The 13,928-nt window shown below is 35.3% G+C and overlaps 2 protein-coding genes across 4 annotated transcripts in view; one reads left to right on the top strand and one right to left on the bottom strand.

Annotated features, from left to right (window-relative positions):
- Positions 1–1,040: 1,040 nt before the first annotated feature.
- Positions 1,041–5,087, top strand: Ddx1 (ATP-dependent RNA helicase Ddx1). 2 transcript variants are annotated; one of them, XM_070665078.1, is made up of 13 exons: positions 1,041–1,167; positions 1,258–1,322; positions 1,461–1,512; positions 1,628–1,812; positions 1,892–2,091; positions 2,198–2,668; positions 2,761–2,930; positions 2,996–3,158; positions 3,249–3,435; positions 3,526–3,819; positions 4,092–4,309; positions 4,421–4,541; positions 4,656–5,087. In XM_070665078.1, exons 2-13 carry the CDS (start codon positions 1,307–1,309, stop codon positions 4,766–4,768), a joined length of 2,190 nt encoding a protein of 729 aa, XP_070521179.1. In that variant the 5' UTR covers positions 1,041–1,167; positions 1,258–1,306; the 3' UTR covers positions 4,769–5,087. The 2 variants fall into 2 exon arrangements, with proteins under 2 accessions (XP_070521179.1, XP_070521180.1); XM_070665079.1 differs by having other exon boundaries at positions 1,064–1,167; positions 1,242–1,322.
- Positions 5,088–6,244: 1,157 nt separating this feature from the next.
- Positions 6,245–13,928, bottom strand: part of Galphas (G protein alpha s subunit) — a 29,222-nt gene continuing 21,538 nt past the window's right edge. For both annotated transcript variants that reach the window (XM_070665091.1, XM_070665092.1), the window contains exon 11: positions 6,245–13,830. In XM_070665091.1, the coding sequence (XP_070521192.1) occupies positions 13,684–13,830 (147 nt within the window). In that variant the 3' untranslated portion in view covers positions 6,245–13,683. The remainder of the gene's footprint in view (positions 13,831–13,928) is intronic.

Genomic DNA, 13,928 nt, shown 5'->3' with positions numbered 1-13,928 from the left:
TACTAGACTAACTGGCAGCCATTTTGAGGTGCCGCATTCCTACGCGCGGGCCAGCGGCAACGACGGGCGGCTCCCCTCCCCCCGTCCCCTTTCCCCCCGAGGACGCGCTCTTGTAATTTACGACGCGCGAGCAGCTTCTCGCGGTCTGTCCGTTTGCAATGGCGCGGTGGCACGCGAGAAAATTCCTCCGATAAAACGATTCGCTGATGTCGCGGCTTCGCGAGCGGCAAAACTCGCACGCCTCTCCGTGCATGTGTGCGCGTGCACACACGCAATCTGTCGCAATGTCGACGCGAGGATTGGTTCTCTGGTCCGACATGGTCGCTCATTAAACCCCTGCACCTCCGCCAGAAAGCGAAGTCGGTTTGTTTTAATATTTTACTGTCGCGCGCACTTTTTTTTTTTTTTTTCCTCTTCCGTTGAGACGAAACGAGGATGCTCGCGCACGATCAACGGTACGGCCGGGAGGAAGGGTAATGCGAATGGTGGAAGTTTTGAATGAATGAAGTCGATGGAACTTTGCGAGTTTCGCATAATCATGCAAGCTTGGCCGTATCGAGACCGAATGTGGATCGGGAGCCACCACGCGGAAGAAAAGGAAGAAGCGAGTTTCGCATTCCGATACTATGAATGCATCCGTTTACGCAGCAGTCAGCGTAGTTACCGCACTAGTTCAGAGGTTATCTTTGTTCTTCTACATTAAGAAAAAAAGAAATAAAAAAAGAGATAAATTCTGAATTACTGCAGTAACTGCTCTGACTGCTGCGTAAACGAATGCACCCTATATTTTATGTATACTTATTTTTACATATTTTGTTTAATAATAAAAGTAATTGTTTAATAAGTAAAAAGTCTAATTTTCTTGTCTGCCCTCAACGATATAAATTGCTTAGTAATTTTTTAATATGATTGGACTTTACATTCGGGTTCGAACAGAAACTAAAAGAAATATCCAATCATGTACAAGAATCATACAAGCCGAATCTACAACAGCGAACTATTTCTATGTTGCGAACAGTCATCTCTTTTATCTACAAGTTGTGCACATGGTTCAGAAGTTCAGAATATAGATTACTTCGGAGCAGAGAGCTCAACTCGGAATCGCAGCTTCGGAGAGCATTCAGAGAGATGCATATACTATAGTTTAATTTAACCTGTTTCTGATATGTACGTACATCAAAATATTTGCCGACCAAGTCACCAAGTAGTGTACAACATTTATCAATTATAATTTTAATTAGCCTAACTTATTTGCAGTTTTATATATTACGAAATCCAGGATTAGGAGAAAAAGAAAAGAAAAAAGATGACTGCTTTTGAAGGTACAACGTTGATAATTATTAGTTATGTTTTAACTTACCTTGTGTAAAACGTCAGTAGTTGCATCAGTTTGCGTATTAATTGCAATATTTTTTATCTTATTTTGCATCATAATTATATGTTGATTTTTTACATTTTAGAAATGGGTGTTTTGCCTGAAATAGCAAAAGCAGTTGATGAGATGGATTGGACGTAAGTAATCATGGATCTAAAATGTTATAAATAATAATTATTTAATAATTGTATTAGAGAAAAAAAAAAAAATATAGAGAGCATATGTTTAGTTTAAAAAACATGTGAATTACAGACTGCCAACAGATGTTCAATCTGAGGCTATCCCATTGATTTTGGGTGGTGGTGATGTTCTCATGGCTGCAGAAACTGGTAGTGGAAAAACTGGTGCTTTTTGTTTGCCCATTTTGCAAATAGTTTGGGAGACTCTTAAAGATTTGGAGTCTGGAAAAGGAGCTGGAACTGCTGTGGTTCAACAATGTACATATTTAGACAAAAACATAATTTACAATTTGAAAAAATTGCTGAAAATAGTACAAAATATTTTATCTGTTTGTAGCAACACATTGGGGATTGAGTCTTTTTGATAGAGGAAGAGCTATGGCAGTAACATTGGATGGACTAAGATGCCAGAGTAGAGAACAAAAAGAATGGCATGGTTGCCGTGCAAATAAAGGGGTATCAGGAAGTGGAAAATATTTTTTTGAAGCCACAGTCACTGATGAGGGTTTATGCCGAGTAGGCTGGTCTACAGCACAGGCAAGCATTTTTATAAAAAATACTAATAATAATAGTTATAATTCTTAATTATTTTTTTATTTATTATAATGAGAAGAATTAATTAAAATTTTTATTCTTGGAACAGGCTGTCTTAGATTTAGGAACAGATAAATTTGGTTATGGATTTGGTGGCACAGGAAAAAAATCAAATGCAAAACAGTTTGATAACTATGGAGAGGCCTTTGGGATGCATGATGTGATTGGTTGTTTTCTTGATTTGATAAAGGGCGAAATTAAATTTACCAAAAATGGTATAGATTTGGGCGTTGCATTTACATTAAATGCACAACAAAAATCACAGACTTTCTATCCAGCTGTTGTACTGAAAAATGCTGAAATGAGTTTCAATTTTGGAGCACAGCCATTTAAGCACCCACCTCCAAATGACTATGTTGCTGTATCGTCAGCCTCAAAAGAGTCTGTCAAACACAATCCTGTGAACAGTAATCAGAGTTCGTCCGGTGAAAGTGGTAAACTAAAAAATAATGCACCTCAGGCGATCATTATAGAGCCTTCTCGCGAATTAGCTGAACAAACTTACAATCAAATTCAAAAAGTGAGAACTTAAATACGCTTACTATAGAAATTAATACATGTGTTAATAACACATGTGTGTATTATTAATAAATTGGCTTTATTATTTTTCAGTTTAAGACACATTTAAAAGACCCGACAATCAGAGAATTACTTGTTATTGGCGGAGTAAACGTAAAAGAACAAATTGCGGCTTTAAATTCTGGCATAGACATAGTAGTTGGAACTCCTGGTAGATTAGAAGATCTTATTCAAGGCGGTTATTTATTGTTAACACATTGCAGGTAATTCATAATTTAAATTAAATTAAATTAAATTAATTAAATGAAATAAATTAATATTATTTAAGGTTTTTTGTGCTGGACGAAGCTGACGGTTTACTAAAACAAGGTTACACTGAACTTATCGATCGTCTGCATAGACAAATTCCAAAAATTACATCTGATGGCAAAAGATTACAAATGATTGTCTGCTCGGCAACATTACATGCGTTTGAAGTTAAGAAAATGGCTGTAAGTATAGGATTAAATGTAATTGCATTTGTTCATATAAAATATATAAGAGCATATATTTACATTTAAATTATTTAATCTTTATTGTAGGAACGTTTGATGCATTTTCCAACTTGGGTAGATTTGAAAGGTGAAGACGCGGTGCCCGAGACCGTACATCATGTCGTAGTAATGGTAGATCCGCAGAAAGACAAATCGTGGCGTAATTTGAGAAACTGCATAGAAACTGATGGCGTGCACGCAAGAGACGACATGACCAGAGCAAATGATATTGCCTGTTAGACAATTATTGAAATCGTTAATCAATTGTATTCTCATGCGATAAAAATTAAGGTGATATGATTTAATAATTTTCTTTGTTTTATAGGTTCTTTATCAGAGGCTGTGAAAGTGCTCAAAGGAGAGTACTGTATTCGCGCAATTAAAGAACATAGAATGGACCGAGCATTGATATTTTGCAGAACAAAACTTGATTGTGATAATCTCGAGAGATATCTAAAGAAATTCGGTGGACAGCAATTCTCGTGTGTATGTCTGCACGGAGATAGGAAACCCGGGGAGCGTAAAGCTAACTTGGAAAAGTTTAAACGTCAGGAGGTGAAATTTTTAATTTGCACTGATGTGGCTGCTAGAGGATTGGATATCACCGGTCTACCTTTTAGTAAGTAGATACTTCAAAGCGCGCGCTTCGCTTAAAGAACAGCCTTCTTTGAAACCGATATTTCTCGACTCCTTAATTTTTATTGTGAAGTAAAAGAAAAAGTACATTAACAATCGCATTAATAAAATTGAATCTTCGATTTTAATTAAATAAAAATGGTAATTTAATCATACGTTCATAAAGGTGGTGATAATTATTTATTTAATTGTTAATGTATTTTTAGTTCAGATGAGAATAAAAAATAAATTAATTTTGTTCATTTTTTATATTAGTGATAAATGTGACTTTACCCGATGAAAAGTCTAATTATGTGCATCGCATTGGAAGAGTTGGTAGAGCTGAAAGAATGGGTTTGGCTATTTCTTTAGTAAGTAGTGTCCCAGAAAAGGTGTGGTATCACGGCGAATGGTGTCCTTCTCGCGGAAGAAACTGTAGCAATACTAATCTGACCGATCAAGGAGGCTGCTGCATATGGTACAATGAACCACGAGTAAGAAATTTTATGAATTATTAGTTTGTTAGGTCCATATTGTATATTAAATTAAATAATATAAATAAGCATTGATAATTAACGTTTTATAACGAATTAATATTTTCGTAGTACTTAGCAGAAATTGAGGATCATTTAAACGTTACGATTCAACAAGTTGGTCCGGATATAAAAGTGCCAATGAATGAGTTTGATGGAAAAGTTACTTACGGCGAAAAGAGGATGGCGATGGGTATGTAACATTACACTTCTCATCATATTTATACTCTCAGCACAATTATTATGTATACATACATAGTATATACAAATATATATACATATATGTATACATTTATGTATTTTACAGGTTCTGATTACGAAAATCATGTTCTACAAATGGCTCCTGTTGTAACCGAATTGGCTGCGCTAGAATCTAGAGCACAGGTTGCGTTTTTAGAAACGCATATAGTAGAGCGTTAAAGACGAAGTGTTCAATTAAAATTATTTAATAATTAAAATTCGATAAAATCTCGCAATTTTAGTAATATAAAATTATATTCCAATCATAAATATTAAAAAAATTAATTATTATAATTTGTTATAATTTTTTAATGTCATCTAAAAATTGATTTTATTTATTATTGCTATTATTTTCTGTTTTTTTTCTGTATTTATTAACGTTTCTAAAGCTTTACTCGCATTAAAAAAAAATGGCGTATAATAAAAGTATAAGTACACCAGTAAAAAATGAATATGTGTTTCTTCCTTGTGATACATTAAAATGATATGCGATAAAATATATGTATATGCCTTATGAAAATTGGACCTGACAGCTAATTGCCACAGAGGCATCTGCCATTTACGTAAGACATACGGTATTTATTGTATTGTTATATCTTCAATAATTGTATCATCACACTTTCATTTTACATATCATTTTAGTTACACAAACACAAATATGATACAATACTCTTCCTTTTCATTCATGTAATTTTTCTGTATATGTAGGGAACTTTTTTCATTTTGTAACACAAGTAAACACATGTGCTGTTTCTCTTTGTATTCGTCGAATAACAAAGATAGAAGAACACTTGTGCCGATTTGCGTAAATGGAAAACGCCCGTTGTTCGTGCATACGTTTCTTTTTCCTTGTGTTTATAATATATATATACATATACATATATATGCATATATAATATATTACGTACGCTTAGAATTTACTAAATGACTCCTGTTTAATTACACATAATAATTTATACACATAACTCTTATATATTCTCGAAAGCAATGATAAACGACTAAAGTTATACAGTATACAAATCATACTGTTCTTTTCTCGCCGCAACTCGGATACAACGTGTATTTTTCGGTATTCTTTTTCTTCCTTCGTTTCTAACATGTTAAAAGTTCTATATTTTGCGCGCGATGAATTTATCGTGTCCACCATTTCTTTATACACGTAACGAACGAGAAACACGCGCGTCTCTTTACGTTTATAAAGATTTATTTCTTTCTTTCCTCTTTCTCTCTTTTTGCGCAGTTAATACAACGAATATTAATTAAATTGTTATTCGCTAAATCAATTTACTCATCCATTAGTCTTAAGACTTTATGTAAACATTTCTTATTCTCTTCTCGCTTTTCGTATTCAGCAGACAATCATCATCACAGAATGAGAATGAAATATTTTCTTCGTAATCTAACATGTTTAACGCAGGCATGCATATGATTTTCATATATGTATGTCATTTGAAATACACCCAATGCACATCACTCAAATCGCGCGATTGATTCGATATATTTTATTTATGTTCGTTCCACGATTCGTACTTGAATGGCACCATCAAATATACGACGTACACCGGAAGGTTCAGTGTATGTAACACGTAAGTAAAGCGCCTTTAATCATATGTTTGATCGTTTGCGTACTTTTACACAGCAACTTTAGTACTTCAGTTGTTTCCTTTTTTTTTTTTTTTTTTTTTTCTTTAATTGTATTAATTGTACTGTACGCGAGGTACTATTGATTTATCTCATCGTGCTTGTTCTTTACTTTTCTATTTTCTTATACATTGACGTAACTCCTTTCGACGGAATTACGAGAAACGATGGTAAGAGTATAAATTAAATTAGATAGAAATCGTGGTACGAACAATATAAATTTGATTTCCTAATAAAGGTAATTATGAAGGAGACTGGCCTGTTCTCCGATGTGGGGATTCTCGCAGAGGGCTGGAACTCAATGTTAACAGTGAGTTCCGGCTCTCTGCGAGGGTTCTTACATTGGAGAACAGACCCCTTTCCTTCATAATCACTCTAATAAATTTCACAAGTTCGTCAATCACTCTCTAGCATTCGTTCTTATTCGGTTGCTCCTAAATTAGTATAGCACTTATTAAATGTCACCATCGAAAAGATACCTTCTTTTACATTTTAGACACACTCTCTCTTTTTCTTTCTCTCATAATAGTAATAATAATAATAATGGTGATGACAATGATGATTATAATGATGGCGATAATAATAATAACCTTTAAGTCTTCACCTAAACATCTTTCTAAGAGACACGCAATAACGAGTAATTTAATGATACGAGAGAAAACGGGGCGAGGAGACGTAATTAGTTATATTGACAAGTCTAATAATTCTCATTTCTTCTTCTTTTTTTTTTTTTTTTTTTTTTTTTTGTTTCTTTTCAATCACGTTTTTTCGCATTCACGCACAATAATTACGTAATCCGTCGTTTTTTTTATGGCGATTTGGATTAAAAGTGATTATCTTTACAGAACGACGTTGTATTCGTCAGTCTCCTCTGTTCACGAGGTTTTTACTTTATTTGCATCTTATAAACTATCCTACTGGATATATTTTCTTTTTTTAGGTAAGATCAATAAACCCCATATCTCTCTTTCTCTCTCTCTCTCTCTCTGTCTCTGTCTCCTACCCTCTTTCTCTCTCACACACATACACACTTTTTTTTCTGTCCGTATATAATATCTTATAATATATACCACTAAACGCGCGATACATATGAACGGCGAATCTTTACGCTTTATAAAAATGTGGAGCCGAGCGAACCGCTATCGAAGACTAGAAAAAGTCAAATTCCAAATAGCACTAATGATCGTTCACCACACACATACATATATATATATTCTTATAGAAATGACACCATTTCGATTAATTACTTAATTTCTAGAATAGATAACGCGCTCGAGGCACAAGTAGCTTCTTTCTCTTGCTTCTCAAATTTTTTTTCTAAAACGGCAGAGCAATCTCACATTAGAAAATCATGCATTTATATGAGCCCACACAAACATAACTTGACGTAATAATAAGAAGAGAAGTCTAGAAAAAAAAGAAAAGAAAACACATAAATAAATACAGATAACATATTGCATAGATATCTTTTCGTCTGTACATCTGAGATATTTGTGTACATTCACATGTGCCTGTGTACAGAGATAAAATTTAATAAAAACGTTTTTTTGTTTAATCTTAAATTAAAAAATACTTGTCGATGATCAGAGTATGAGAAACGTAAGATCACTCTGCGTTTCTAATTTGTCTAGGAAAAGAATAGAATTTTCCGACAACTGACGAAGAATTAACGAAACAACTTGTGTGAAGAAGAAAAAAAAAAAAAAACTATAGAAAGGCACGATCCACTATGGAACCATGGTGGAACCATGATATAGATACATGATAATGGAACATTTCCTTTCCTCTCCGTAATGGAAGAGCGATAAGATAGTGCACTGGCCCAGCTTCGAAAGATAATGCCACATTTGGACGATTTCACCGTGACTTCATGTCGATTCTAACCGAAATAAATTCGTATCTTCTGTGAAAAAATTAATTTCATATGTTTCGATCAACTTGCCAAGTTGCATATATGTATACATCACATATCGAAGAAAACGATAACACCATCGACTATACAATTGTTACTAATTACGTCGATGAAATCATCCAAAAGGAAACAGTATATCTGACATTATTCCATAGGTTTCGATTTAAAACTAATCGTCGGATACATTTCTTATTCGTGACAAATGGTAACGTGAAAACGCAAACGCATTCTTTCTACAATTTTATCTCACATATATACTTATGCATTCGTTTTTAACGCTGTAGATAGTCACATTAGTGTTTGTCGTAAAATTAGATTTTGGTTTTTCTTTTTTCTTTTCTTTCTTTTTTTCAAAAAATCACAAAAAAAAAACTCTTTCTCTCTCAAGTTTAAAACGTGGCATTATATAGAATATAAAATTACACAATAAATCTCTTATAAAAGTAAAGTTGCGCTCGTATGGACATCGACTGTGATTTCATCGCGTTCATGTAAACTTTCGTGATTTTGTGCATAATTTTTAACCCGATTTTGCAAATCTCGTCGATACTAGAGTTACGAAGAATCCGTTCAAGCTACTACTTTCAGTAGGTCAGCTCCTGATAATAACCGTTATGACAGTCGCCCAACAGAATGGCAATAATAATTTATGTTACAACGATACTATTCATTTTCAATAAAATCTGAACAATGCAAGGAGATTGATTATCGAATAACAATAATTATTACGACTCATTCGTGATCTGATCTTAACCGTATTCAACTGTTGCATACGATAAAAGTAATTTCATACTCTTATTGGAAATACATAACGTTTCCGAGCTCCAAAGCTAATAGGATCATTGGATATATTTATTTTTAATTGTTTTCAACTACCATAACTATAGGTATATTACAAGCTAAGAATCGCATTGTCTTTTAAAACGTCAATGCGCTCTTTTAAACGAAAAAAAAATTATTTTCTCTATTTTAACACTTCAGATATAGTTTTAAACGTAGCCTTTTTTAAACTCTTGCATTGTTTTTCAATATATATATATTTTTTACAAGAGAATAAACTAAATCAAAATTAGCCAATAGTCTGGTAAGTGCAACTAAATCGCAAACAGGCAAATTTTCTGACATAGTTCCTTATTAACGATTACTTCGAACTTGCTTATTCTCGTTTACATTATGCTAATTCCAATTCCACACGTCTCTACTTTCACTTTCGCCATTTAAGGCTACATAATCGGCAACGTGGTCCACAAAGAATATTTGATCGTCGACAAGTAACGATGTTTCATTTAATTCGACACAAGTTTTCCTGATATTATCAGTTGTTCGTCGTGATCCAGATCACGAGATTCGCAAATTAAAACGAGTCCGTCGAAATCAAACCTATCATCATTGCTTTCCCTCGATAAATACGGACTCCGACGTTATGATATTTACAAATAATAATAAATATGCGGAAATAACAATATATTTCGCATATAATATACATATATATGCATGCCCGTTTTTTCTTTTTTACGTAAGATAAAAGAAAAAAAAACTTGTGCGATCTCGGCGTCTATGTATATATATCGCGCTATATATACATATATAGTCGCGACCACGTAAATCAGCTATTTGTTCCGCACGCTGCATCGTCCATCCTTCTTTTGCGTACACGCATACTCTCGCAACGCACACATATAAATAATATATTACACTTGTGAGAGTTCTTTCTTTTTCATGGTCTGTGACTAACAGCGACCTTGTCCTTGTGTGTCACCCATATCTCCACACACGAAACGTACATACTGTCGTAGCCAGTAGCATAGACAACAGAAATCCAACATTACAATGGCTTCGATTTATCTTCCGTCCGTGCCAATTTCCGTTCGACGTCGCTACGTAAACCTCTCGAAATTAGGAAACAAAGCCTATCCGTTGTCTCTTTTTCTACTACCGTGGGAAAAAAAGAGAGAGAAAAAGAGAAGAAGGAAAACAAAATCCTGGCAAAGTATAAATCACTTGTTATATTTGCCTTCACTTGAGTTTGTACGTAAACGTTCAAGTTTCATGAAAATGCAATGGATAATTATCGCAAAGAAGTGTTTTCCTATCGTCGATTCTCTCTCCCTCTCTTTTTCCTCCCTCCCTATCAGTCGTAGTAAAAATAATAATGTTTCACGAAACTTATAAATAAAGTTATGAACTATGGCTTGTCTGCACTTATACATATACTAGCACGACAGGTGTGCAAATTAGATATACATAAAGACGACCGATTACACTGTTCCATTTCTTTGCCAAACCGCGGAGAATCGTGATATTCAATCTCCTATTTCTATATAAAAACTTTTAAATTCTTCAATTAGAATTCTAAAATTCTTCATGTCATTGCCAAATAAATAAATTAACGAGACGATAAAGCGTGAGAGAAAATTTTGCTTTGCGATTGACTTTTTGGTACTGTGCTTCACGCATTGTATGTACATACATGCACATTGATATTGTATGAAGTTACAGTTACGTACTTATGGACGAGTCGGTTTGTAGAGGATACCTGTTACGTAACGCCTAGAGATTTCTATATTCTCGTCGGGTTACGATGGAAAGTGTCAAGAGTCGCGCGCAAAATATTAATTTAATAAGTCGAGCGGACAAAATCTAATATAATGTTAATATCAAATAAAATTACAAGATAAAAAAGAAGAGTAAAATTGCGTAGGCATTTGTAAAATAAAAAAAAAAAAAAAAAAAAGATGTAAATTCCTTAAATAACCTTATTAGAGATAATTTTGCGAGACAAATTAAAATGATAATTTTAGTTGTGCGCTCCCATCACGACACAATGAGATTAAATTACAAAGATACAATTAATAATTACTTAATAAGGAAAGACAGAAATAATTGGTCGAGTGTATTACAGTGTGTTACACAAAACCCTCGGAATCTCGCTCATTTCATATTTCTTAATAAGTCTGCTTCAATTTGATTTTTGTCATTTATGTAATAATTTTAACTTGCGATGATGAACACGGGTCGTTAAAGTTTACCGCACTAATCACTACAAAATAACTATGACACGAATCAATCACGAAAAAAAAGTTTAACCGATTTAATTAAGTTTATTGTAATTATCTCGACTTTTGGTTAATCTTTGTGTCAATAATATGCATAGGCAAAAGAAACGCGTGTACAAATGTGAGTGTACTGTGCGCAAACTTATTTTGGAATTCTTTTCTCTGTTTCGATTACATAGAAAACCCTTATAAGCGACGATGAGATATACGACGATGTATACGTACTCGTGCATATAAAATACCAAAGACACATCGCTCTAAACAACTTGATACGCGAGCAGACAATGATATACGCACATAGATCAAGAATTCTCAATACTTTTAGGATAAGAATGAAGTCGATAATTGACAATGTAAACGCGCCAAGACTTTATTCGTGTCGAAATCTTCCTTTTCATTCCGATGTATCATTATTATCCAAGCTAGCAAGATTATATTATTTGTTAATCCTAATTATTTATGAGTGACATTTTTCTCCTTTCCCCACCTCCAATATATTAATACTCTAATCTTTTTATTTTTTTTATACGCATGCCAAAATGTCGGACTTAGTACATATCTCTGATCAAAAATATATGTATATATAGTTTTTCTTTTTATAAAATTATTATATACAATTATATAAATTTGTAATTATTTATTTTTCCATACTGTAGCAAAAAAATATTTGATTTCTGTACCTTAATAGAAAATTGCTAATTAACCGTGTTCGAATTGCTTGATCTATGTATATACTTCATTGACGCGCAACCTCTTATTTTTCGATGCTAAAGTATAATGAAAATCGAGGGAAAGTTGGCAGAAGGCTTATCGCACACGGGATGTTCAAGTAGCGACGACGAAAAAAGTGTAATTGTACTGGCGCAAAAGCAATAAGAATTTTGTTTTTTTATCGATTATTGTCCCATTTGGGAATCGTAAAAATGATGACATGATCGATATCTGGATCAGAAACATAAAGATTTAAATACGCTATCGCGTATATATTATCGAGGAGCAACCATTTTATTTCGTAAGAGAATACGAGATGTGAATTCCAGGGCGAAGGAAAAATGATTACTCCTACACAAGTCTCAAAACGCCGTGCGCGTTTAACGTATCGCAAAATTATACTCGCGTGCGTAGCAATAAAGAACTTAAACGTGGCACATTTCTTACGTGGGCTAGGGCTTGGGTTAGAATGCACAGACGTTTGCTACTGCGGGTAGCGCGTGTGTCTAAGTACAGAAAATTAAAAAAAGTATGCGTCGTATGTGTCGGTGAAAAAAAAAAAAGGAAGAAGAAACAGGAGAAAATTCATATCCATGAGAGATCTCTCGATTGTAAGAAATGTACGTTAAAACGATGAGAATCCGTGGACGGTCACCCTGCACATATACTCGATACATAGTTATATAATTAAAACGCTCTTCGAAATACTGTAAAATCTCACAAAATACTCTTCTCATAAAAAGGGTGCGGCTGAGACTCCTACGGGTCGGGCCAATGTAATAATAAAAAGAATCGAGATTCGAAAATCGAAGGCTCAACAAAAGAAACGAAAAGAGAATAAAAGACGCGGAGATTCTAAGCGAGATGTATGTACGAAGAGGGAGCGAGGCAAAAGTATAGCGGAGATTCGGAAACGAGTAAGGCTAAGAAGGAAAGTGAAAAATGATAAAAGTTGTTTCTCTTTTCTTATGTTTTTTGATCGGAGAGGTTCGCCTAAGTCTTAGGAAACATTCTTAATTCTAATCTGAAGGATCATTTACATCAAGAGTGTGTTGAACGAAGAGGATCGTCCCTCGAATCACATCCGACGACAACGTTGGCCCACGCTTATGACAGGATTCGCATGCAGGGTCCGCCGTGAAGCGGGCGCAAGTGCGAGAGGAATAAAATTAACGAGGTAATGGTTCACACGCGCAATCGAACGGCGCGAGAGAGCGTTTCGATCCCGCCGTCATTTGGATACGGCGACAAGCGTTCAGCACACTCTTTCATCTAACTGAAAAGAGAGTCGAGTAATCGAGAATACGCCCACTTGTAAGGGCCACTCATTGATTTTCATCGAACTGCGACTCACGGGTGGTAAAAGACGCGGGATCGACGTGCCGGCCGGGGTGCGGTCATCTCGCGTCGCGTTGCTCACTCGCGATTTCGCGGAAATTTTATTCCACGCGAGAAGGAACTCGCCTCATACGTAACAGATCAACTCTAATTGCACAGCAGATAATCGCTCGCAGCGCACATCATCTGAATCGACTTTGCGCGGAGTCGTTCTTTGAGCCACGGCCATCCGTCTTTTCTAAGTTTAGCGAGGAAGCCCTACGCGTCACCTGAATACCTGAATACATCCAGGCGTATGGAACTCTCGCGGGCACGGTTCACGGCACAACGCGCTCGCTCGCACATTCGATTCGCAGTGGTAGCAACAAATCGGGGCGCACCATTAGCGTGACCATCAGGTTAACGAACGATGACAGGAGACGTTGGCAGGAACGAAGTCACAAGAGCTCGTATTGGCGCAGGTGCATCCGCTGGATGATGTCTCGGCAATCGTTGAACACTCTTTTGATGTTCTCCGTGTCGACGGCACACGTGAAATGCGGATAACAGTAATGCTTGCCGTCGCCGCTCGCCGTACTTATGCGCTATAAAGACAAGTGGGTCGCAACAACGTCAGAATGTCTCGGATACCTCGGCCGAACACAGCCGTGATGATCGATCGGAACCCACATGCGTACATTAC

This window comes from Cardiocondyla obscurior, linkage group LG13 (assembly GCF_019399895.1).
Source record: "Cardiocondyla obscurior isolate alpha-2009 linkage group LG13, Cobs3.1, whole genome shotgun sequence".
Taxonomy (NCBI): domain Eukaryota; kingdom Metazoa; phylum Arthropoda; class Insecta; order Hymenoptera; family Formicidae; genus Cardiocondyla; species Cardiocondyla obscurior.
Note: the sequence above shows the minus strand (reverse complement) of the source record. Positions and strands in the feature narration are given on the sequence as shown.